The 24,227-nt window shown below is 44.1% G+C and overlaps 1 protein-coding gene across 3 annotated transcripts in view; it reads right to left on the bottom strand.

Moving 5' to 3' along the window:
• Positions 1-325: 325 nt before the first annotated feature.
• LMF1 (lipase maturation factor 1) overlaps positions 326-24,227 on the bottom strand; it is a 189,246-nt gene continuing 165,344 nt past the window's right edge. For all 3 annotated transcript variants that reach the window (XM_087973143.1, XM_087973142.1, XM_087973144.1), the window contains 5 exons: positions 21,826-22,009; positions 19,660-19,813; positions 15,080-15,263; positions 8,315-8,427; positions 326-728 (listed from right to left, as the gene is read on the bottom strand). In XM_087973143.1, coding sequence (XP_087829269.1) covers positions 554-728; positions 8,315-8,427; positions 15,080-15,263; positions 19,660-19,813; positions 21,826-22,009 — 810 coding nt within the window. In that variant the 3' untranslated portion in view covers positions 326-553. The remainder of the gene's footprint in view (positions 729-8,314; positions 8,428-15,079; positions 15,264-19,659; positions 19,814-21,825; positions 22,010-24,227) is intronic.

Raw genomic sequence — 24,227 nt, 5'->3', positions numbered from 1 at the left:
AATATGACAATTTCTGTGTAATTACCCCAACTCTCAAATTAAACATTCAAACCGCCCTAGACAGATGTCAGATTAATTCCAGGCCTTTTTCAAGAAAAATCCTCCATCTTCTGAACAACCCGTCGCTCTCCCTCTCATCACAAAGGTTACCTCCCTTCATGTTGCTAATTTTGCTAACATTCGGGGCCTGTTAACTTATGTTAACATCTAATTATTGCATTTGGTGTGTCAGCACCTGGCTGATCTTTGGAAAGCTCCCTGTTCTTAGGCTAATCAGGACGGTAAGAGATGCTAAAACCTACTCATGGACAGTGTTTTCATTTCCCCCCCCCATTCATTTCCAAGTAATGCTCTGAGCATCCTTTGCGGCCTCAACTCCCCTACATATAGAAAAGAAACCGCAAGATTTTTATCCCTGGCCTGGTGGGCTTGAGAGAGTGCTGGGGGGGGGGGGGGTCGTCTCTGCTGTGAAGGATTGACAACAGAGCAGAGAATTCACACAACTCAAAGGAAGGCCAAAGACAAAACAGGGGGTAATTCTAGATCTCCGAGCTCAATTCTGCTTCGGGTCCGGCCAGTTTCGAGCCTTGAAAAACTTCTTCAGTCCTTTCAGGTTGACAGGCGGGAAGTAGGGCCCAAGCCTCTTACGGATCCACCATCTCTGCTGCTGGGCGTGCTGCCCACCTGGCCGGCTGAACTTGTACCTGAAATGCTCTCCCCGAACCCACCTGCAAGAAGCAGAAACGTTGCCATGAGAACCAAGGTCTCGCTCCTCTCCTGCCGTTTCTTCCTCATTCCACAAAACACAGCAAATTGTATTTTCTCCAGCAATTGGTGCCAAATAGACACACCCAGCGCCCGGCTTTTACAGGGTCGGTCCTTGGAGGAACAATCCAACCTGCCCTGCCCCATAGATCATCTTCTTTTAATGACCCCATAATTCTTTACGAGGTGGAGTTTTGGGCAACTGAATGGACTTAGCAGGGTGTTTACTGGCCGGATGCCTTTCCTGTTGCCCAGGCATAGTTTTATTCAGCCGATATATTCTCACTGGGCCCAGAGAAGAGAAACACCTGCCTCTCCTTAGAATTGAACTCACAGCCTCCTGATTGTGAGGTGAGAGCTCCACCTCTAGGCTACGGCACCACTCAACCTGTCCCATAGATGGTGGGGCTGAACTTGAGATAATGCGGGTAGTTCTCGACTTACGACAGTTCATTTAGCGACTGTTCAAAGTTACAACAGCACAAAAAACAGTGAGTTAGGACTGTTTTTTCACACTTACGTCCGTTGTAATCTCCCCACGAAAATTGTACATCAAATTCAGATGCTTGGCGTTTGACTCATATTTATGACGGTCTCAGCGTCCTGTGGTCACACATGTCCCCCTTTTGTAACCTCTGACAAGCAAAGCCCACAGAGTAGCCAGATCCACTTAACAACCATGTTATACAATTGCAGTGACTCACTTAACAACAGGCATTTTGGACTCAATTATGGTCATAAGTTGAGAACTACCCCTATTGTGCCTTTTTTAAAAAAAAATCTGTGGGCATTTCTGGAGAAAGGGTCAAAATGAAGATAGAGAGGAAGGAATTGGGGCAGCCCCTGCCTCTGTGGAGGAAGGCTGAAAGCAAAGAAATAGAATGGAATGAAATAGAATAGGAACTGGAAGGGACCTTGGAGGTCTTCTAGTCCAGCCCCCTGATCAAGCAGGAGAACCTATGCTATCTCAGTCCAGTCTCTTCTTTAAAACCTCCAGGGATGGAGCGCCCATGATTTCCAGAGTCAAGCTGTTCCACTGGTTAATTGTCCTCCCTCTTAGGAAGTTTCTCCTTAATTCCAGGTTGCTTCTCTCTTTGGTTAGTTTCCATCCATTGTTCCTTGCCTTGCCTTCTGATGGTTTGGAGAATAATTTGAGCTCCTCTTCTTTGTGGCAGCCCCTCAAATACTGGAATAGTGCCCATCGTGTCACCTTAATTCTTCTTTTCTTTAAACCAGCCAAACCCAAATCCTGCAACCGTTCTTCATATGTTTTAGTCTCCAGGCCTTTGATCATCTTAGTCGCTCTTCTCTGCACTTTTTCCAAAGTCTCTTAACATCTTTTTTGTAATGTGGTAACCAAAACTGGATGCAGTATTCCAGGGGTGGCCTTACTAAGGATTTATAAAGTGGCACTAATACTTCACATGATTTTGATTCTGTGCCTCTGTTTATTCAACCCAGGATTGTGTTAACTTTTTTGGCAGCTGCCCCACACGGCTGGCTGATATTCAAGTGATCATCCACTAGGACTGCAAGGTCCCTCTCACAGTTACTGTTTTTGAGCCTGGTCTCACCTAATCTGAAAGGAAAGGAAAGGAAAGGGAAGGGAAGATAAAGAGGAAAGGGAAGGAAGATAAAAGGGAAAGGAAGATAAAAAGGAATGGAAAATAAAAAGGGAAGGGAAGGAAGATAAAAAGGAAAGGAAAATAAAAAGGAAAGGAGGATAAAAAGGAAAGGAAAATAAAAAGGGAAGAGAAGGAAGATAAAAAGGAAAGGAAAATAAAAAGGGAAGAGAAGGAAGATAAAAAGGAAAGGAAAATAAAAAGGAAAGGAGAATAAAAAGGAATAGAAAATAAAAAGGGAAGGAAGGAAGATAAAAAGGAAAGGAAAATAAAAAGGAAAGGAGGATAAAAAGGAAAATAAAATAAAAAGGGAAGGGAAGGAAGGTAAAAAGGAAAGGAAAATAAAAAGGGAAGGAAGGAAGATAAAAAGGAAAGGAAAATAAAAAGGAAAGGAGGATAAAAGGAAAGGAAAATAAAAAAGGAAGGGAAGGAAGATAAAAAGGAAAGGAAAATAAAAAGGAAGAAGGAAGATAAAAAGGAAAATAAAATAAAAAGGGAAGGGAAGGAAGATAAAAAGGAAAAGGAAATAAAAAGGGAAGAGAAGGAAGATAAAAGGAAGGAAAATAAAAAGGAAGAGAAGGAAGATAAAAGGAAAGGAAAATAAAAGGAAAGGAAAATAAAAAGGAAATGAAAATAAAAGGAAATGAAAATAAAAGGGAAGGAAGGAAGATAAAAGGAAAGGAAAATAAAAAGGAAAGGAGGATAAAAAGGAAAATAAAATAAAAAGGGAAGGGAAGGAAGATAAAAAGGAAAAGGAAAATAAAGGAAGGGAAGGAAGATAAAAAGGAAAGGAAAATAAAAAGGGGAAGGGAAGGAAGATAAAAAGGAAAGGAAGATAAAAAGGAAAGGAAAATAAAAAGGGAAGGAAGGAAGATAAAAAGGAAAAGGAAATAAAAGAAGGAAATAAAAAGAAGGAAGATAAAAAGGAATGGAAAATAAAAAGGGAAGGGAAGGAAGATAAAAAGGAAAAGGAAAATAAAAAGGGAAGGAAGGAAGATAAAAAGGAAAATAAAATAAAAAGGGAAGGGAAGGAAGATAAAAAGGAAAAGGAAATAAAAAAAGGGAAGAGAAGGAAGATAAAAAGGAAAGGAAAATAAAAAGGAAGAGAAGGAAGATAAAAAGGAAAGGAAAATAAAAAGGAAAGGAGGATAAAAAGGAAAGGAAAATAAAAAGGGAAGGGAAGGGAAAGAATCGGTCTCCACAGAGGCTGATTTTGCAGCCTCCTGAATCCTTTTTGTCATGGAGGAGCAGGTTTGCTCTCTCCCAGCCTGGACGGTCCTCCTCCAGGCTGGGACAGCTGTGCTGCAGAGATGCCCCCCTGTCCATCAGCCCCCCCCGCATGACATCTTCCAACTGGGAAGGCTTGCAAAGAGGCCACATCTCTAAGCTGTTGTGGCTGGAGGCTAAAACCTTCTAGACAGGTGAAAACAGTTGTGGAGGAGGCAGCTGTCTCTCTCTCTCTCTCTCTTTCTCTCTGGAACAGATGGGATGTTTTGGGAGGGAAAAGACAAGCACACACACACACACACACACACACACACACACACACACACACACGGATTGGGAGACCAGCAGGGTGGGCAAAATGTTTGCCTGAGCAGAGGTTGAGGTTTTTTTTTGATGAAGTGACAGTGGGAGAGAGGGAGTGTGTGCTTAGGAAGCCTCTGACATTGTCAGGAAGGATCAAGTTGCACAGGGCAATTTGTAGCTGGCGACACACACACACACACACACACACAAAACACACTAAACCCTAAACGAGGCAGTATCTCTTTTCCCGTGCGTTGGAATCGGTTCTTTGACTCTTGCAGCTGCCTGGACAAGTTCCTGCAATGTTCTTGGCAAGATTTCAGAAGTGCTTTCGTCGCTGTCTCCTTCCTAGGGCGGAGAGAAAGCGGCTGGCCCATGGTCACCTAACCGGGTGCCTGCCTCAGGTGGAACTAGAACTCCCAGTCTTCTGTTTCTAGCCTGAGGCCTTGAACCGCTAGGCTAAACTGGCCCTCTAAATGAGAGTTGGCAAAGCCCAGGGGCTGTGTGAATAATCCAATAATCCATGCGCTGCTTTAACATGGTGGCCTTCACACGACATGCTTAAGGAAGAAAATGGTGGCTTCCACTGACTTGGAGTGCTCACGGTTTCTGAAGGTTTAATTGTCCTTTCACACTCGAGCAAAGCTTTATACCAACCTTGTGGCTCAATCATTTATGAATCCTTGCAGCCAGTGGTAGGATTCAAATTTTTTTTTTTTACTACCAGTTCTGCGGGCGTGGCTTGGTGGGTGTGGCAGGGGAAGGATACTGCAAAATCCCCATTCCCTCCCCACCCCACTAACCTGCTTTCCAGATCCGTTCTCCTGGGCAGGGCAACCAAAGAAGACCCAGCCGATCAGCTGGGACTCAAAGGGAGGCAGAGAATAGATGGGGTTGGCCAGTTCTCCGAACTACTACCGGTTTGAGAGAACCGGTCAGAACCGGCTAAATACCACCTCTGCTTGCAGCCCCAAACAGGAGTCTTTTAAGTTTTATGAGGACTAAATGCCTTATGAACCTTGAGCCAGATCTAATGCTTTGTGCCCGGATGTTTTGCAAACGTTCCTTTGCCCAAGTCAAGTTTCACACTCAATTAGATTACTCCCACCCATGACCTCATGTTGTAACCTTTTTTTTTTCTTTTTGCAGAAGCGAGCCAGTCATCTGCTTTTCATTTTCTGTTTTTACTGCACTTGCACGGCAGCAATAACCCCACACCACAATCTAATTTCATTTTTAAGTGTTCAAAGAATGCAGGTCAACATTGTTCTCCAACTCCTTAATTCTTCTTCAGATTTACTGTCAGAGAACCTACACGAGTGAGCTGAGCTTTACGAAATGCCAGGCCCAGAGGGAACAAATTGGGGAACAAATTCAGTCCCGCAAATGTGCTCCCTCCTTCACAGGTCTGCATTTGGTGTGTGAACACGTGTGTGCCTGTGAGGGAAAGAGGAAAAGCATTCCAGGTGTAGGAACTGGGCCTGGCTAGTCTAGTGAAGAGAAGGACCTGGGGAGACAGGTAGAAGTCTTCCAATATTTAAGGGGTTGCCACAGAGAGGAGGGGGGTCAAGCTACTTTCCAAGGCAACTGAAGGCCAGACAAGGAACAATGGATGGAAGCTGATCAAGGAGAAATTCAACCTGGAAATAAGGAGGAATTTTCTGGCAGTGGGAACAATCAACCCATGGAACAGAAGTTGCCTTCAGAGGTTATGGGAGCTTCATCCCTGGAAGCTTTCAAGAAAAGACTGGACTGCCATCTGTCAGAAATGGTATAGGGTCTCCTCCTGCTTGGATAGGGGGTTGGACTAGATGACCTACAAGGTCCCTTCCATCTCTGTTAATCCGTTAAGCTGTTTACCCCAATTCAGCTGTGTCCCATGGGCACACTTTACAAAGCCTTGGTAAGACCACACTTGGAATACTGCATCCAGTTCTTGTCACCACAATACAAAAAAGATGTGGAGACTCTAGAAAGAGAGCAGAGAAGAGGAACAAAGATGATTAGGGGACTGGAGGCTAAAACATATGAAGAACCGTTACAGGAACTGGGTATGTCTAGTCTAGAGAAAAGAAGGCCTTCCAATATTTGAGGGGCACCTACAAAGACGAGGGGATCAAACTATTTTCCAAAGCACCAAAAGGCAAGATGTGAAACAATGGATGGAAAGTAACCGTGATGACCCAAAGGGGCGTGGCACAAAAGCAACCAAGTCACAAAAGTAGGTAAAGTCCCTTTAATACCTCCAACTTGGCCCCCAATGTCCAGTTATCATCGGCTGGAGAAAAAAGTCTCCCAAGTACAGTTTTTAAAGGGAAGAAATTCCGTCCAAACTCAAAGTACCTATAAATTATAAATAAAAACTAACCCAAGCCACACTGCAGCAATTAACGAGACAGGGCAGGATAACGGATTGAAGACGTCAAAAGATAATGAAACAGACACACTTGGAAGGATGCCAGAACTCAGATAAGACTTGACAAACCAAAATAATTTCACACTTTGCTTCCAGCAACTTTGCTGTGCATAGTTTGCCTTTTTAAACAGTTTTCCCAGCTGCAGCCAATGAAGGGGATCAGGGCCTTTTCCTCCCCCGTAAACCACACAACTCACCTTGCTCCCTTATCTGTTCCTCCCTGCGTGCCCTAGGATGAAGAGCAGGTGGGCCTGGGTCTTCCTCTGAATGCCCAGCCCTACTGTGCCCTTCCCCAGTTTCCTCCATAGCCACCGGAGCCACACTCCCACTCCCTGTCAGCTGATCCACCTCTCCCTCAGAATCAGATTCCAACAGGGGCATGACAGTAACCAAGGAGAAAAGCAACCTGAAACTAAGGAGAAAATTCCTAACGGTGAAAGCAATCAACCCGTGGAATAACTTTCCTTCAGAAGTTGTAGGTGCTCCATCACTGGGGGCTTTCAAAAAGAGACTGGAAAGTCATATGTCTGAAATGGTATAGAGCCTCTTGCTTGAATAGGGGGTTGGACTAGAAGACCTCTGAGGTCCCCTCCAACTCTGTTATTCTATGTTTTATGATCTGGACAAGAGTCTGCCTTAGAAGGTATCCGTGCAACAGCATTGTCACAAAAAGGATCTCACTGTGTGGCTGTTTCCCTGGTCAGAAGATGTCCCTCATTTGTCACCAGAGAAACTCTAGAATGAATGAAGTAGTTTGAATCTTTGTTGGAAAAAGGAACATCCTGAAGGGACATTTTGTTTGGTGGACATGTAAAAAACACCAAAATTTTGGAGACAAATGTATACACTAATTCTGAAGATTTTTGTGATGACCCAGGATGGGATACAAAATAAACACAGTCACAAAAAAACAGGTGAAGCCCCTTTTATTCCTTCACTTTGCTTCCAAGCTCCAAATATCCTTGACTGGGGACAAAAAACTCCCACACAAACAGTTACAAGAAGAAGGGAAAAAAGCCAACACAGACCAGGCAAGATAAGGGCTGGAGGATGTCTACAGATAACACACACTGGGAAGGACACCAAACTCAGAGAGGAACCATAAACTAGAGATATTTCCATGCTTTGTTTCCAACGCTCGCCCAGACGCATGTTCGTCCTCTTATCCAGATGTCACAGCTGCAGCCCATGAAGAGGATCAAGGCCCTCTCCTTTCCAGTAGCCCACGTCTCTCCCTTATCCTCTCCTCCCTGCGTGCCCTAGGATGGAGAGGGGATGGGCCTGGATCCTCCTCCGACTGCCCGGCTAGCCTCTGCCCTTCCCCAGCCTCCTCCACAACTTCCGGAGCCACACTTCCACTCCCTGTCAGCTCTTCCTCCTCTCCCTCAGTCTCCACCACGCATGGCAATTTTAAAGGTTAAAGTACAACTGAAACCAGAGGCTTTTCTTCTAGGACTGGTGGATAGGCAACTAGAAACAAGTCATGAAACTTTCTTTTTTAGCATAACAACGGCAGTATAACATGCTCAAATATGGAAAAGTTTGACAAAGGCCACAACGGAGGAATCGTTGGGGAGGAGGATGGAATTTGCGGAAATGGCTGGATTGACTTGTTTGACCGGGGGAAAAAAAAGCTCTTTATTGCTGACTGGAAATCCCTCACAGGCTCTTTTTGCATAAAATGTGGGGGGGGAGGAAAGGCACTTACGCTTTGTGGTTTCATGATTAGAAAAAGAAATATCATAGAAAAGAATGAGCTATTTTGTAATCGTAGATAAGAGGTGCTTTTGTAAATCTATTTATATTGCTGCAAAAGAAACAGAAAGCTTCTCTTTCCATTTCTTTCCATTCTTTCTTTCTGCACTTTTGCCTTTTCCTTGATTTTTTTTTTCTTCTTTTTCTTCTTTTACTCTTTATTAATAAACTTTTATTAAGCTTTTTTTAAAAAAAAAAGAAGATGCCCCTTAAAAACTGGACTTACTTGGGTGGTGCCTTGTCCTCAAATGGGTTGAAGGCCAGAAGAGACAACGTTTCCTTCTCGTTGGCCAAGAGTTTCCCGGCTAAGTGAATCACCCATTCGTTCTGCTCATAGGTCTTACGGAGAAAGAGAGCAAGGAGAAGGGGAGAAAACACACATTTTGAGAAGCGACGCGCATGAAGCGGATTTTAAGCCAAACAGGTCAACTGGAAGCCTCTGAATAATAAAAGATAAAAGCAGTGCATTACCATACACGGAACCCCCCCCCCCCAAATCTTTCATGCATTCATTAGAGTTGGGGGCGATAAACTGATTATACGTAGTCCTTGACTTGAGACCACAATTGAGCCCAACATTTCTGTTGCTAAGTGAGTTGTTAAGTGGATTTTGCCCCATTTTGCAACCTTTCTGGCCACAGTCGTTAAGTGAATCTGGCTTCCCCGTTGGCTTTGCTTGTCGGAAGGTCGCAAAAGGAGATCACACGACCCCAGGATACTGCGACGGTCATAAATATGAGTCAGTGGCCAAGCGTTGGAATGTTAATCGTGTGGCCATGGGGGATGCTGCCACGGTTGTAAGTGTGAAAAACCATGATAAGTCACTTCTTTCAGTGCCATTGCAACTTGGAGCGGACACTAAATGAGTGGTTGTAAGTCGAGGATTACACCTGTAGACAGGTTAGAAAAAGCTCCCCTGCCTGGTGTCCTCAGAAGCATTAAATTCTACAACCTTAAACTGAGCAGAGAAACAGCGTGGCTTCCTATCAGTTCTACACTAAAGTCAAACAGAGCTATGAATTGGCAAGTAGAGTGTTGCCATAGTGTGTTGCAAGGACCAAGTCCGCATACCGAGTCAGAATTTGGAGCCACAACTGTGGTGTCAACCACAGGCCTTGTAGTTTTTTCAGCTCCCTGTGAAGCCAGGGGTAACCCAAGTGAGCAATTTAGCCAAGCCACTTCCTATCTTTGATATATCCTGAATTGATAGACTTTGATATAACTTTGATATATCCTGTATTGATAGACTTTGATATAACTTTGATATATTCTGTATTGATAGACTTTGATACATCTTTGATATATTCTATATTGATAGACTTTGATATAACTTTGATATATCCTGTATTGATAGACTTTGATACATCTTTGATATATTCTATATTGATAAGACTTTGATATAACTTTGATATATTCTGTATTGATAGACTTTGATACATCTTTGATATATTCTGTATTGATAGACTTTGATACATCTTTGATATATCCTGTATTGATAGACTTTGATACATCTTTGATATATTCTGTATTGATAAGACTTTGATATCTTTGATATATTCTGTATTGATAGACTTTGATACATCTTTGATATATTCTGTATTGATAAGACTTTGATATCTTTGATATATTCTGTATTGATAGACTTTGATACATCTTTGATATATTCTGTATTGATAGATTTTGATACATCTTTGATATATTCTGCATTGATAGACTTTGATATATTCTGCATTGATAGACTTTGATATATCCTGTATTGATAAGACTTTGATACATCTTTGATATATTCTGTATTGATAGACTTTGATACATCTTTGATATATTCTGTATTGATAGACTTTGATATATTCTGTATTGTTAAGACTTTGATATCTTCGATATATTCTGTATTGATACACTGATACATCTTTGATATATTCTGTATTGATAGATTTTGATGCATCTTTGATATATTCTGTATTGATAGACTTTGATACATCTTTGATATATTCTGTATTGATAGACTTTGATATATTCTGTATTGATAAGACTTTGATATCTTTGATATATTCTGTATTGATAGACTTTGATACATCTTTGATATATTCTTTTATTGATAGATTTTGATGCATCTTTGATATATTCTGCATTGATAGACTTTGATATATCCTGTATTGATAGACTTTGATACATCTTTGATATATGCTGTATTGCCCTGGAAACAGCAAAGGACCAGCCCCCGATGCCTCTGCAAACAAAAACGGAGCTCGGGAGAGCCACGCATGCCCCCGAGCTTCCTTTTCACTAGCAATAGGCTGCAGAAGGGCGTTGCAGCCGAAAATGGACGTTGAGCTAGCCACGCCCCCTGGCCATGCCCCCTGGCCCCTCCTCCCCAAGGTAAAACACAACCCTGATGCAGCCATCAATTTAAATCGATTTTGGCACCCCGTCCTAGGAGGAAGTTGAAAAGGTTGAACATGTGGGTCAAACTCAAGCCCAGCCTTTGCAGTGGAACCTGGGCACCTTTCCTAACACCGAAAATGTGGTTGTTGTTGGTACTGAGCGATGAAACAGCAAAGGGTTCCCATTATTGTCCAGCCATCTCTAACCTCCCTGGTTTTTCCCATGCTTTCTTGAAATCCTGGGGGAAATTTCTAGGGGGCTTTTTTGGTCAAAGAGCCACTGTCACTGCTAAGGTTGAGCTCTGTCCTTCAGAAATGATTGGAGAGTATCTGCTTCCTGCAGAGAAATTTGGGGGGGGGGGGGGAATATTTCTATCCAATTTCTCTGCCCACAAATTTGGTGAAGATTTTTGAAAAGCCTTTTTATGGCCAGTTCTTGCTACTACAAACATTCTTCATCGTGAGGAATTCAACTTTCCTCGTGTTCTCTCAAATAAACACCCTGAAGTCAGCGCTGTTCCTTGTTGGTGCCACATGTTAGGGATAAACATCCTTGTAACTACTGGAATGGAAATGACAAGGGAACATCAAAGAACAGCACTTCATCTGAGATACACCACAGAACATAGGATAACAGAGTTGGAAGGGACCTTGGAGGTCTTCTAGTCCAACCCCCTGCTCAAGCAGGAGACCCTGACAAACAGCTGTCCAGTCTCTCCTTGAAAGCCTCCAGTAATGGAGCATCTACAACACCTGAAGGCAAGCCGTTCCATTGGTTAATTGTTGTTGATATCAGGGTGCAATCCTGGTTTCTTTCCCATATTAGTGGCCTGAGCTGAGTCCAAGGGCTCAAGCCCAACAAGGAAGGAAGGATTAAGGTAAAGGTAAAGGTTCCCCTCGCAAATATATGTCAGTCGTTCCTGGCTCTAGGGGGCGATGCTCATCTTCGTTACAAAGCTGAAGAAGAGCCAGCGCTGTCCAAAGACGTCTCCGTGGTCATGTGGCCGGCAGGACTAAACGCCTTTGAAGCCGCATGGAACTCTGTTACCGTCCCACCAAAGGGGTCCCTATTTTTCTACTTGCATTTTTAACCTGCTTTCGAACTGCTAGGTTGGCAGAAGCTGGGACAAGTAACGGGAGCTCACCCCATTACACGGTGCGAGGGATTCAAACCGCCGAACTGCCCACCTTTCTGATCGATAAGCTCAGCACTCCATTCAATAGAAGGTTTGGAGGAGTCTTTTTCCAATGCTCTCCCCATAAGGGTTCTGGAGGGACATAAAAGAAGGTAGACCTTCGGAGACCAACTGCTCAAATTATTTCCAACCTCTGACCCATCAGTGAGAACAATTAATTGGTGGAACTAACCAAGGAGAGAAGCAACCTAGAACTATGGAGAAATTTCTATACAGCGAGATCAATCAAACAGAAGTTATGGGTGCACCATCACTGGAGGTGTTCAAAAAGAGACTGGACAGCCATTGGTATGAAATGGTATAAGGTTTCCTGCATAAGCAGAGGGTTGGACTAGATACAGGGGTCACCAACCTTTTGGATCTCAGGGACCACCAAACTCATAATTTTAAATCCTGCGGACCACTAATATGAATTGCTGACGTTGGTGGGAAAGTCGGTCCCATATTCCAGAGCTGCAGTAGTCACAGGACTGGCCCTTTGGTCATCCCGGAGCAGCTGCTCCTCCACCCGGGTGTATCGGCCTGCCATGGACTGAAGGAGATGCTCCGGGATGACCAAAGGGTCAGTCTTGTGACTACTGCAGCTCTGGAATATGGGACTGGCCCGTGGTGGGGTTGGAAATCTCTTGCTGTAGAGGTTGGCACGTGTAATGTGCAAATTTGTAGGTGGTGCAACATGGAAATACAGTGCAGCCCTTGCCAGCCAGGACAAGGTAATGTTGCTGTTGCGGCAAGAGGGGGGTGGAGGCCCAGGTGGGCCGAAGCGGCGATGGAGATGGCTGGAAGGGGCGAGAGCGCCATGCTATTTGCATGGCATCAGCATTCCGCCTTCGAGGAGCCCGGAAGCCCGGCCACTTGCACTTCAGCGCTTTGAAGGTTTGCGCTCAGCCGAAGGGTGGGGGCCAGCGGGTGGGCAGGCCATGTGGACGGCGCAGCCATGTGTTCCCATGCAGCCTGGATTAACTGCTTTGAGGGGAGGGTGCGCTTTGGAGGGGACCGTTCTCTGCAGACCGCTGAAATTTTCTCGTGGACCACCAGTGGTCCCCGGCCCACCAGTTGGCGACCACTGGACTAGAAGACCTCCAAGGGTCCTTCCAACTCTTTTATTCTGTATTCCTTCTAGGTATTTCTGTCCAACCGACTTTCTCATGGAGGTTATTATATTCTGGGCATGGGTGCAAGGAACTGAGACGAGTCAGAGAATTAGTGAACTTCAACTCTTTATTAAGGATCAGGAACAGAGCGTAAAACCCTTGGGCAGCAGCAGCCCTTTTATAGAGCTGGCTGCTGACCCGTTAACCAATGACTTGTGTCCAAATGCTTAACTTTTGCCCAATGAGAGATGTTAAACTAATAGCCAATCAGGTTGCTCCGTAAGGACCAATCCCTGTTCGCTATCCAAGGGCCAATCAAAAGTGCAGGATTACAAGCCTGCTTATCATGAGGTTGATAAGTTTTATTAAATAGTTTTTGTTAGTTCATAACAGAGGTGCTCAGGGTTTTTCTTTGTAGCCCTTTTCAAAGTGCTCCATTTTCAAACTCAGCTGACTTCTTTCTGCTGACTTCGCCCCACTCGCCTCCCTCCCTCAAGGGGGGACCTGTTCTGTTCAATTGTGAGAGCGTTTGCCGATAAGACTCTTCAGCGTCTTCACATCATTTCTTTCCAACATTCTGCTGAGTTGGAAAGAATAAAAATGCAGAGAGTGATTATATTTGGCTAATAATAAATTAGGAAATGTTTTCTTGCAAAGTAATGGCGTGCTGCCCAAAAGACAATTAAAAGCACTTTTGGTGTAGCAATTAGGCAATTAGGCATTTTCCTCCCCCTCCTGATGCTCTTTGGAAGTGGGTAATCCAGATGGATCCACAAGTGTATAAAACTTCCGATGTGCCAATATTCAGAAAGTCCTCATTCAACCATGACAGGCTTTAGGCCTCCTTTTTCTGCTTCCAGTGGAAATCTGGGCCCTTGTCCCAAAAGAGGAAGTTTTTCTAGGAGCCGCCAGCAGAAGAGACTGTTGCGTATCAAGCAGTGAAGAGTTCCAAAAAACAATCCGTTGCGAGAGAGGCTGAAGGATGGAAATGATTTCTCTCATGCTTCTTGGTTGCTCTTCAGGAACCAGAGAAGAGTCGGATGAGATCAATCATTCATTGTCTCTATCCCACAGACACCAGACCATGCTACTGAATGGAGCCTAGAAGTTATTAGGCATTTTATATTATGTTTTAATTCTTTTTTTTTAAATAAAGTTTTATTGAGTTTTAACAAAACAAATAAAACATCTTATTTGAATACAGCATGGTTCTGGGTTATCACATTTCCATACAGACACAATTTCATATGCATATTCATCTTATGTATTCAACTTCATACCTATTACTCTTTTTCCAACTTCTCACTATTTCTCCCTTTACTTCCCTTAATTTTCTTTTATGGTTATCTCATTTTCTGCTTATTCAATTGTATTTCTTTTACCTAAATTGCTATATCTTTTTATTCATTGTACTTATACTTTCGTCTGTCTTGTTTACAATTTCATATGTTCTCTTCCAACATTCTTAAGAAGCAAAATTCCCCCTATGATTGCCAATCGAAGTGCAACACCTTTAAATCTTATTGTTATTATCATATGAAATCTCATTAAACATTGAATTTGTGCATCTTTGACATAACATTCAAATTCAATATCTATCACTTTGAGAACAATTTCCCTCCCTTCTTCATTATTACTTAACTGTTAATAAGCATACCATTGGATAGTCATACAGTTTTATCTTATAAATTATTTACTATTAATAAGCAAAATAATTATTCAAATTCATTCTAATAACTGGTATAAATTTCCTTATAAAACTTTCACATTTCTTTTCAATATTTTATCAATCTTTAGAAACAATTGCAATGTTTCCCTCTCTTCTTTATTATTGCATTAACTATAAATAAACATACCATTACATAACAATAGTTTTACCTCATAGATTATTTACTTATTTCATTTCTAACTCACAACACTATCTTTTGTACCTTTGCAGAATCCTCACTTTTAACTTAATTTAACCATTGTCTCTGTGTTTTCTAGCTGAGCAAATACCTTTAACCCTAGTACGTTTCCCCTTTTTCTTTATTTCTTGTTTTTGTCCCTCGTAAGTTCTTTCCCTTTCTATCTTTCCCCCCTTTTTCTCATCCCTTTTTTATACCCTTCTCTCTCTAATTTTCCCTTCTGTAGTTTTCTTTTCTGCTTGTCCTTGCTGTAATAGACTCCGAAGGCAGCACCCCACTCCCAGATGGCCCTATCCCTGCACCGGACACAGGACCCTCGTCCAAGTCCTCGCCCTGACTGGTTCCTTTTGTCCTCACTGTCCGATACCTTTGCTGTCCGCACTGGCTGCCAGAGAACCACAACAGATACTCACCTGGAAAGCGGCAAACCACATGAGCCAATCCAGGCGATAATGGTAGGGGCTGATTAGGCAGGGCCGCCTCTGCAGATTCCCGGGTTTACACTTGAATTCATATTCTTCCCAAACTGCATCAGGATCATTGGGATCCGAGCTGGAAGTCCCTTGGATTATAACCTCAGTTCTCTCTTTGGTGATGCTGCAAGATAGAAGAGTGTGGTGAATCTTTGGAAGCTCTTGAGGAGGCAACCAAGTGCGGCCCAGGGACGCGTTAAGTGCAAGGGCAGAAATATTCCAGTACTTGAGGGCCTGCCACAAAGAAGAGGGGGGTCAAATTATTCTCCAAAGCACTAGAGAGCAGGACAAGAAACAAGGGATGGAAACTAATCAACCTGGAATTAAGGAGAAACTTCCTAACAGTGAGGAAAATTAACCAGTGGAACAGCTTTGCCTTCAAAAGTTGTAGGTGCTCCATCAGTGGAGGTTTTTAAGAAGAGACTGGAGAGCCACTTGTCTGAAATGGTATAGGTTCTTCTGCTTGAGCAGAGGGCTGGACTAGAAGACCTCCAAGGTCCCTTCCAATTCTGTTCTGTTCCGTTCCATTCCATATTCTATCCTATTCTATTCTTCCCAGCGTTGCTAAATGGAAGTCCAACTTTACAACACAGTTTTAGGGGGGAGGCGAGAAAGGCTTTCGGGGTTCCAAGGAAGGGATGGTCCAGCCGAGTCCTGATTAGGTATCAAGATTACACGGGGCGTTCACAAAATATTAGAATTGAACTATCTGCAGCAGGGATGTCAAACTCCCGGCCCGTGGGCCCGATGTGTTAGGCACTGACCAAGCCCATGCCTGGTTTAGCAAAGGGGGGGGAAAGTCGCGATACGTCATGTGATGCCTCCATAATGACGCGGGTTTGACACCGCTGATCTACAGGTAGTCCTCGATTTACAACAGTTCATTTAGTGACCATTTGAAGTTACAATGGCACTGAAAAAAAAGTGATTTATGACAAAATTTTCCCCACTTATGGGTCACAGGATCCCCTTTTAAGCAAAGTCAACAGGGAAAGCCGGACTCACTTAACAACCGTGTTACTCACTTAACAACTGCAGGGATTCACTTTACAACAGTGGCAAGAAAGTTCGTAAAATGGCGCAAAACTCACTTAACCAATGACAACTTAGCAACATAAATTCTGGGCTCCATTGTGGTTGTAACTTGAGGACTCCCCGTAGACGTACATACTTCACAAGATTACAATCGCTTCACGGCAGGGAGTGTAAGCAATTGCTTAAGCAAAACACATTCTCCATTCTGTTACAACCAACATGGAAAAACAGTCGGTCAGCCTTTTTGGACCGATGGCTAAAAACTGTAAGGAAGACTGTTAAAAAGATCACTCAGGATTGTAAATCACCAGGGATTCTTTCGCATTAGGCTTTTGCTGCAAGTGCCAGAGTGAAAAGCTGTAGGACCGCTGCCTGCCAGACATGGCCAAACGTGCTTGAGGCCTTGTTGGCTACGTCACAAGAATTCCTACGGAAAAAGGAAGGGATAGATTGAGTTCGTATTTGACGGATCACTTTACATGAATCCTTTCTGAGCAGGAGATCTTGGCAGCGAGCACAGCTCCGCCCTTTGATGTTCCCCACCCCAATAACTCCATGGAGAGGCTGGTCTTGAGAGCCCAGGATGGCCTCAGGTCACCTGGCTGAGGATGGAATACAAAACTGGCCTCCTTAGGATGGAAGGACGGAACCTCTAAGGCAGCGGGCTCAAACTCAATTTCATTCAGGGACGCATCAGGGCTGTGGTTGACCTGGAGGGGTCTGGGGGGGCGCATGGCCAACGGGATGGGTGTGGCCAACTGGGTGGCTGTGCCCAGCTTGAAACCAGTCCCCAAACTGCTGGCTGTCAGGATTCCGGCATTCAAAAGGACTTATTGGGAGTTAATATGTCCAACACTGGGTGTAGCCGACTCTTGCAACACATAATTTATTGTCACCCTTGATCCTGGTTTTCCCCCACCCCCTGGGTGTATCATAATTCATATTCTCCAATGGAACACATCCATATCCAAGAGTCATCAATCATGCCCTCCAGTTAGAATTTTGCGCGGAAGAAACTTCGGTTGCCTGGAAGCTATCTATGAAAACATTTATGGAAGGCAGTTTTGGCTTTGCAAGCTGCTACACTGCTCCCCCTCCCTCTCCGTTGGCAACTCTAAAAGACCACAGAAATATGTTATGAGTTGACACTGACATGTTTCCTCTTTGCATTGGGTAGACTGGGCCGAAGCGACACTGTTCTGACCTAGGCTTCCTTAGAAAGCATCAAACACAATCTTGGTTACAGCAAAACCTCTTTTATTTCCATGGCTGTGAATTACGTTCATTCACAGCCTGCAAGGCTTCACAAACAGTCTTTCATGGCAATGTTTATAAACACCTACCTTATCGCACTTGGAAAGCTGCCAGAGAACTAATTGCCAAGCGCATGGCAAGGCCAAACTTGACACAGAGTCAAACAGGACTTTTCAAAGCTTGAATTGATCAGATGAACTAATTGCTTCCTGCAAAAGCTCACGTCCTGTTTGCTCCTCTTTTATGTCACATGGGAGGGGCCAAGGGTGGGATCTGACCAGTGTAACTACCGGTTCGGTGATTTTACATTTTGCGTGTGCATGTGTGCTTCGCATGATATTCGCATTCATATATCGTCGTCAGCTAGCTGCCTGGACAGCTGAGCAGCGCTGCGCGCAGGTGCGCAACGGTTGAGCAAGCACTTTTTTCCTGCTTTTTCAACCGCAGCTGTGTCGCGCAAAGCAGCTGTGGTTAAAAAAGCAGGAAATAAAGGTCAGCTGAGAGCCCGGGCGGGCAGGCAGGCCAAAGCAGCAGCAGACATAGAACTGGTTCTATGTATGTCCTCTGTCTGCTGCTCTTCAGAGCTATCAGTTCTACAGAGGTGGACAGAACCGGTAGAATCCCACCCCTGGGAGGGGCCAATCATCTCTGAGGTATGGCCTTACTCCTGAGTCAACCCTGCTTTCTCAATTGTTCTTGTCAACTAGTAGCCCTGCCAATGCGCAGGTTAGGAACCAGTTCCAGAAGCTCCCCTGCCTCACTGCTGTCTGAGCCTGAAGGCAGCTAATGATTGCCAGCTTGCTCTGGCCCCATCTCTGTCTCTGATGCAGAGCCCTCTCAGCCTCCAAGACTGGGCCAGGTTCCTCCCCAACCTCCTCGCTACTGTACAACTCTGCTGACAGCTCTGTCAGCGGCCAGTGGGCCACAACAGACGCAGGACGGCTGCTTACATTTTCCAGGACGGCCCCGCAGGTGGATTTGACCACATCGCGGGGGGGATCCGGTCCATAGGCCTTGTGTTTGGACACCCCTGCTCCAAGATGTTCAGATTCTGAGACTAGGATGCAAGAAAGCCTATGAGTGGCCATGGCTGAATCTGGATCCAGACTCTGATCTTTCCAGAAAGTTGTGCAAAAGACATAGAACATAGAAAAATAGAGGGTTGGAAGGGACCCGGGAGGTCTTCTAGTCCAATCCCCTGCTTGAGCAGGAGACCCTATACCACTTCAGACAAATGGCTGTCCAATCTCTTTTTAAAAACCTCCAGTGATGGAGCACTCATAACTTCTGAAGGCAAGTCGTTCCACCGGTTGATTGTTCTCACTGTCAGGGGCAATTTTTCCTTAGTTCTAGGTTGGTTCTCTCCTTGGTTAGTTTCTAAGCACTGTTTCTTGTCTTCCCTTCTGGTACTTTGGAAAACAGGTTGACCCGCTCATCTTTATATCTTGTAGACAATAAAGAGTGGTCACGATGAAGGAATGTTTGGCATCCTTCCAGGCAAGGCTTCTTCGTTGCGCTTCTGGGAAGGCTCTTGTGACCAGAGATGTTCTGCTGCCCTGAAAAGGTCCTTGAGTGTTTTTAAATGGATTTTTTTTTTTTGTGACATTGCTCTTTCCCCTGACAAAGTACAGTGGCATGTTCTGACCCAGCTCACCAAACACGACAAACCCTCTGAAGTTAACTCAAAGATTCCTTTATTAGGAGCCCCGAGCAAAAAGTTTCTCTCTCAAGGCAGACTAACAAGTCCCTCCATCCATAAGATGAACAGGTGTCTCTCACATCTATTCATCTCCGCCCCCTGCCTTTTATCCCCAGAGCTAGGGTGCGGCCTCACTGGCAGTAGTGGCTCTTCCGTCCCAAGGACCAACCCATAGATTCCCACTGCTCTCCTCTCCTCTGCTTTCTGTGCATCCACGTGTCAGGCACTGGACCCAGCCGTCCCTCCTCTTCCTCATCAGCCACCTCCAGACCTGGTGGGTGTTGACTCTCCATCTGAAGGCTGATGGATGACCCAGGCTCCGCCTCTGTCTGTCTGTCTCTCTCTCTGACAGCTCCATTCCCTCTTCGCCCTCGGAGCTCTCAGGTTGCCTTGATGCTGATCTCGACTCCCACGCTTCCTCTTCCTCAATTCGGCTGCTGGAGGGGCTGGCGGTTGACAGGCCACGACAGGCATGGCTCAAAGAGAGACCAAGGACACAGGCCAGATGCTCTTTAGATATTGTGGATCTTACCTTCCAAATGCTCCGTAGGTGTTGACGATCCTGAGGGGGTTGTAGGAAGTATTCATGATTTGCTGGGAACTAATCAGATTGAGAACCACCGGGATGCTGAGGAAGATGATCAGTGCCCCCAAGGATACATTCACAGCTTTGCGGATGTAGCTCCCTGCAGAAAAGACGAGATGTTGACTAGTTGAATAGAATAGAATAGAGCTGGAAGGGACCTTGGAGGTCTTCTAGTCCACCCCCCTGCGCAAGCAGGAGAACCTATACCATTTCAGACAAGTGGCTGTCCAGTCTCTTCTTTAAAAGTTATTTCTAATCTACATTCACACATGTTAGATGTGGATAATATTAACCATGGCCAATTCCCGTGTGTGTAACTGTACTGTGGGGACTTCATCTCTTTGGTGACTTTAGAAACTCCATTTCCAGGTTGAGCAGAGGCTGTGTATATGACTGCAGCCAATGCAAATGGAATAAATCTGGCTAGAAATAAACTAAAGCCTGGTTTCTCGTCTCTTCTTTTTCCTTCTACATAAAACTAAAGCCTTCTTTACAGAGAACCTAGTTTTTAATCTATTTTTCAGCCAGTTCCAGGTCTGAGATTTACAGCACATCACATCATTTTAAAGTCTGTCTCTTTAAAATGAAATGAAAGGCTTAGTGGATTAAGAAGAAAAGTTAGGTCTGAGATGAGACTGATCGGTGGTGCCTTCATGGACACAGCTGCCTTGGATAGGTTTTTCCTGACTTCTGAGTCCAGCCTAGTAGGATAAGCTAATGGTCTCCTATCCAGTCCTGCTTAACTGATCAGTTAAAGGTAAAGGTAAAGGTTTCCCCTCGCACATACGTGCCAGTCGTTTCCAGCTCTAGAGGATGATACTCATCTCCATCACGGAGCCGAAGTAGAGCCAGCACTGTCCAAAGACATCTCTGTGGTCATGTGGCTGGCATGATGAAATGACAAAGGCACATAGAACACTGTTCCCTTCCCACCAAAGTGGTCCCTATTTTTCTACTTGCATTTTTTACGTGCTTTAGAACTGCTAGGTTGGCAGAAGCTAGGACAAGGAATGGGAGTTCACTCCATAACGCGGCGCTGGGGATTCGAACTGCCAAGCTGCTGGCCTTTCTGATCGACAAGCTCAGCGTCTTCGCCACTGAATCACCGCGTCCCCTAACTGATCAGTTAAACGGCTGCAAAATATTAAAACAGGAGGAACTTCGCAAACATCACATTCCCCTCTGTTTGAAGTGGATTAGGTATCCAATGGCAGTCTTGGTGAAGTGCTCTTATTTAGTAAGACTGCATTAATATTATTCTTCTCACCTTTCCTATTACCTATCTCCTTTTATACCTATGATTAGAATAGCATAGAATAGAATAGAATTCTTTATTGGCCAAGTGTGATTGGACACACAAGGAATTTGTCTCTGGTACATAAGCTCAGTGTCTATAAAGAAATAATAAAATACATTCATCAAGAATCATAAGATACAACAGTGATAGTCATAGGTTACTAATAAGCAATCAAATCATAGTAGGAAACAAATAAAACAATATAAATTGTAAAGATACAAGCAACACAGTTATAGTTATAAGTTGGAAGAGATAGGTAATAGGAAGGACGAGAAGAATAATAGTAATACAGTCTTACTAAATATAAATAGTTTGACAGTGTTGTGGGAATTAGTTGTTTAGCAGACTGATGTTATTTGAGAAAAAAATGTCCTTGTGTCTAGTTGTTCTGGTGTGCAGTTGTGTTGCTTGCATCTTTACAGTTTATATTGTTTTGTTTAGTTTCCTAGTACAATTTATGCTGATTGCTTATTTAGTATCCTATGACTTATCACTAAATGTTATAGCTTATGATTTATGATGAATGTATTTTTATGATGACTAAGATCATGATTTGTCACTTATAGCTTTTATTTACAATGAGAGCTTATGCACTGAAGACAAATTCTATTATTATTATTATTATTATTATTATTATTATTATTATTATTATTATTATTATTATTATTATTATTATTATTATTATTATTATTATTATTATTATGCTGCAGACGAAACTCCTGTAACCATCTGTGTGGATTTCCCTGACATGATAGTCAAAAATATGCCTGGAAGGGACATTTGTGTTGCTTTGAGCCTAGAAGAAAATAACATACCGTATTGTAAAGGTCCAGTTTTCCCTGCTGCCTCTTCCGCTTGTATCTTCAGGACGTGGGTCTTCAGTGATCCTTTGCTGGAACCAAACAAGATCCCCAAGGAGGCATCATCAAAACATGCTATGCTGGGCACGATGGTCAACCAGTTGAGGAAGCTTAGATTCCCACTTATGATAAGCAGTACCTAAGAGGAAGAAAGGAAGGGAGGGAGGGAGGGAAAATACCGGGTCAGGATTTGAGGGTTACAGACCTTAACAACAATCTCCAAGTTTAACTTATAGAGCGAACATTGAGCAAAATGATCTGTGCAAGGACTCCAACAAATCCACCCCCATTCAACTCACAAGTCTCTAGCCGCATCTCTCAGAGAAAAGAAAATTGATTTATTTTTAGAAGTGGCCATGTTGGTGTTAGCTGGATGCCGCTGACACTAAAATACATCATTCCTTTCCCCCTTGACCCTGGTCTTCCCCCACCCTCTGGATGTGTATTCTCCAATGGGACACATCCATAGCCAAAGTCATCAAACATGCTCTCCAGTAATATTCTTGCGCGCTGACAACTTTGGGCTGCCAGGGCTATTATCTAGGCATTTGAGAAATGCACTCTTTTCTCCCACTCTCTGTCTGCTGGCAGCTAAAAAGACCAAAAGGATATCTTTTTAGTTGACAATCTGCAGCTCAGTGGGAATTTGAGGAAGCGGCAATCTGTAAGAGCATAAATAAAAATATTGCAATTAGGGTTGGGGATCCTGTGCTGACTGTGTTAATGGAATAAACTATTGAAACAAGCCTGAAAAAAAGAGAGAGATGGACAACTCAAGGCCTCCAGATAGCTTCCATCTATCCTTATTTTTGCAACTTCTTTTACTGGGCCTCTTGAGGATAAATCTGGCTTCCCAAGTTATGAAAGTGGCTGCCACAGAGAGGAAGGGGGTCAAGCTATTTTCCAAAGCACCTGAAGGCCAGACAAGGAATAATGGATGGAAACTGAACAAGGAGAGATTCAAGCTGGAAATAAGAAGAATTTTTTTATGACAGTCAATCCATTTATGACAATCAAACCATGGAACAGAATTCGCCTTCGGAAGTTGTGGGAGCTTCATCCCTGGTAGCTTTCAAAAAGAGACCGGACTGCCATCTGTCAGAACTGGTGTTGGTCTTCTGCTTGGTTGGGGTTGGACTAGATGACCTACAAGGTCCCTTCCACTCTGTTAAATGGCTTTGGGGGTCACTTCTGGTTGATTCCAAGCTGTAGTGTGAGGTATGTTTGAAGACAGTGCCTCCAGCCTTAAAAGAGGGGATGGTATACCTCCTCTTGAAGAGACCACCTTGCGTTCATAGTTTTAGATAACTGCTGCTCTGTGTCCCACCTTCCTGATTCGGGGAATGTTGTTTACATGTTGATCGGACTCTCAACTCTGAATCCAACCTGGCTGAAACCATCTTGTGCTGCTTCACAGTTGCCACGCACTATGGGGGGAGGATGAGGGGGAAACAGCTAGACCGTCTCGAAGACAAAACAAAGAGCTCTCCCGTGGGAACCAAGGTCATCCCAACAGGTGGCAGGAGGAGGAGGAGCAGAAGTCGTGGTCGAGGGAGCCCGCCAACTGCTTTGATTGGACAATGTGACCTGGAACACCTGGGGAGGAGAAACTTTTGATCTTTCAATTACAAGGTAACCACGGGAAACTTTTAGAGTTGGTTTTCACCGGCTGTGCCGATATGATGTGTCCAATAAACGTGTTCTCTGAGGAATGTTCCTGCCTTGGTGGAACCAGTGGAACAGCTTGCCACTAGAAACCATGGGCGTTCCATCACTGGAGGTTTTTAAGAAGTGTGTTCTGACCAAAGATTATGGAGACACTAACAAACACACGTTAGTCCCCAAACCCTTTTTCCTTTATTTCAACGGCTGTGAATTTTATTCATTCAAAGCCTGTAATGAGTCTGAAACAGTTTGTAAATAGTCCTATGGAAGTCTGCCAAAGTCCTTCAGGATAAGTCTGATAAGCACGCACCTTTATCTTCCTTGAAATGCTGCCAACGACTAAATGTCCAAATAGTTATACGAGGCCAAAAGGACCAGTACGAACAAAGTTGCTTCCTGCAAAGATTCCTGTCCTTTTGCTCCTCCTTTATATCTTATGGGAGGGCCAATCACCTCCAAGCCTTACTCCCGAGTCGCCCCTTTTGTCTTAACTGTTCTTGCCTTCTGGCAGCTCTGCACGCACGCACACACACTGAGAACAGGCTCCCCCTGTTCCTCTGCCTCGCTGCTGCCAGACTCTGGAGGCTCCGGAGTCAGCCCACAACTCCCAGATGGCTCTGGCCCCATGTCTGCATCAGATGCAGGACCCTCGTCTGAGTCCTCCCCAGACTCCCAGACTGGCCCATGTTCCT

Source organism: Notechis scutatus, chromosome 12 (genome assembly GCF_049901735.1).
Source record: "Notechis scutatus isolate UNSWTSFEM ecotype Mainland chromosome 12, rNotScu1.2, whole genome shotgun sequence".
NCBI classification, from domain to species: Eukaryota; Metazoa; Chordata; class Lepidosauria; order Squamata; family Elapidae; genus Notechis; species Notechis scutatus.
This window is presented reverse-complemented; position numbering and strand designations above follow the sequence as displayed.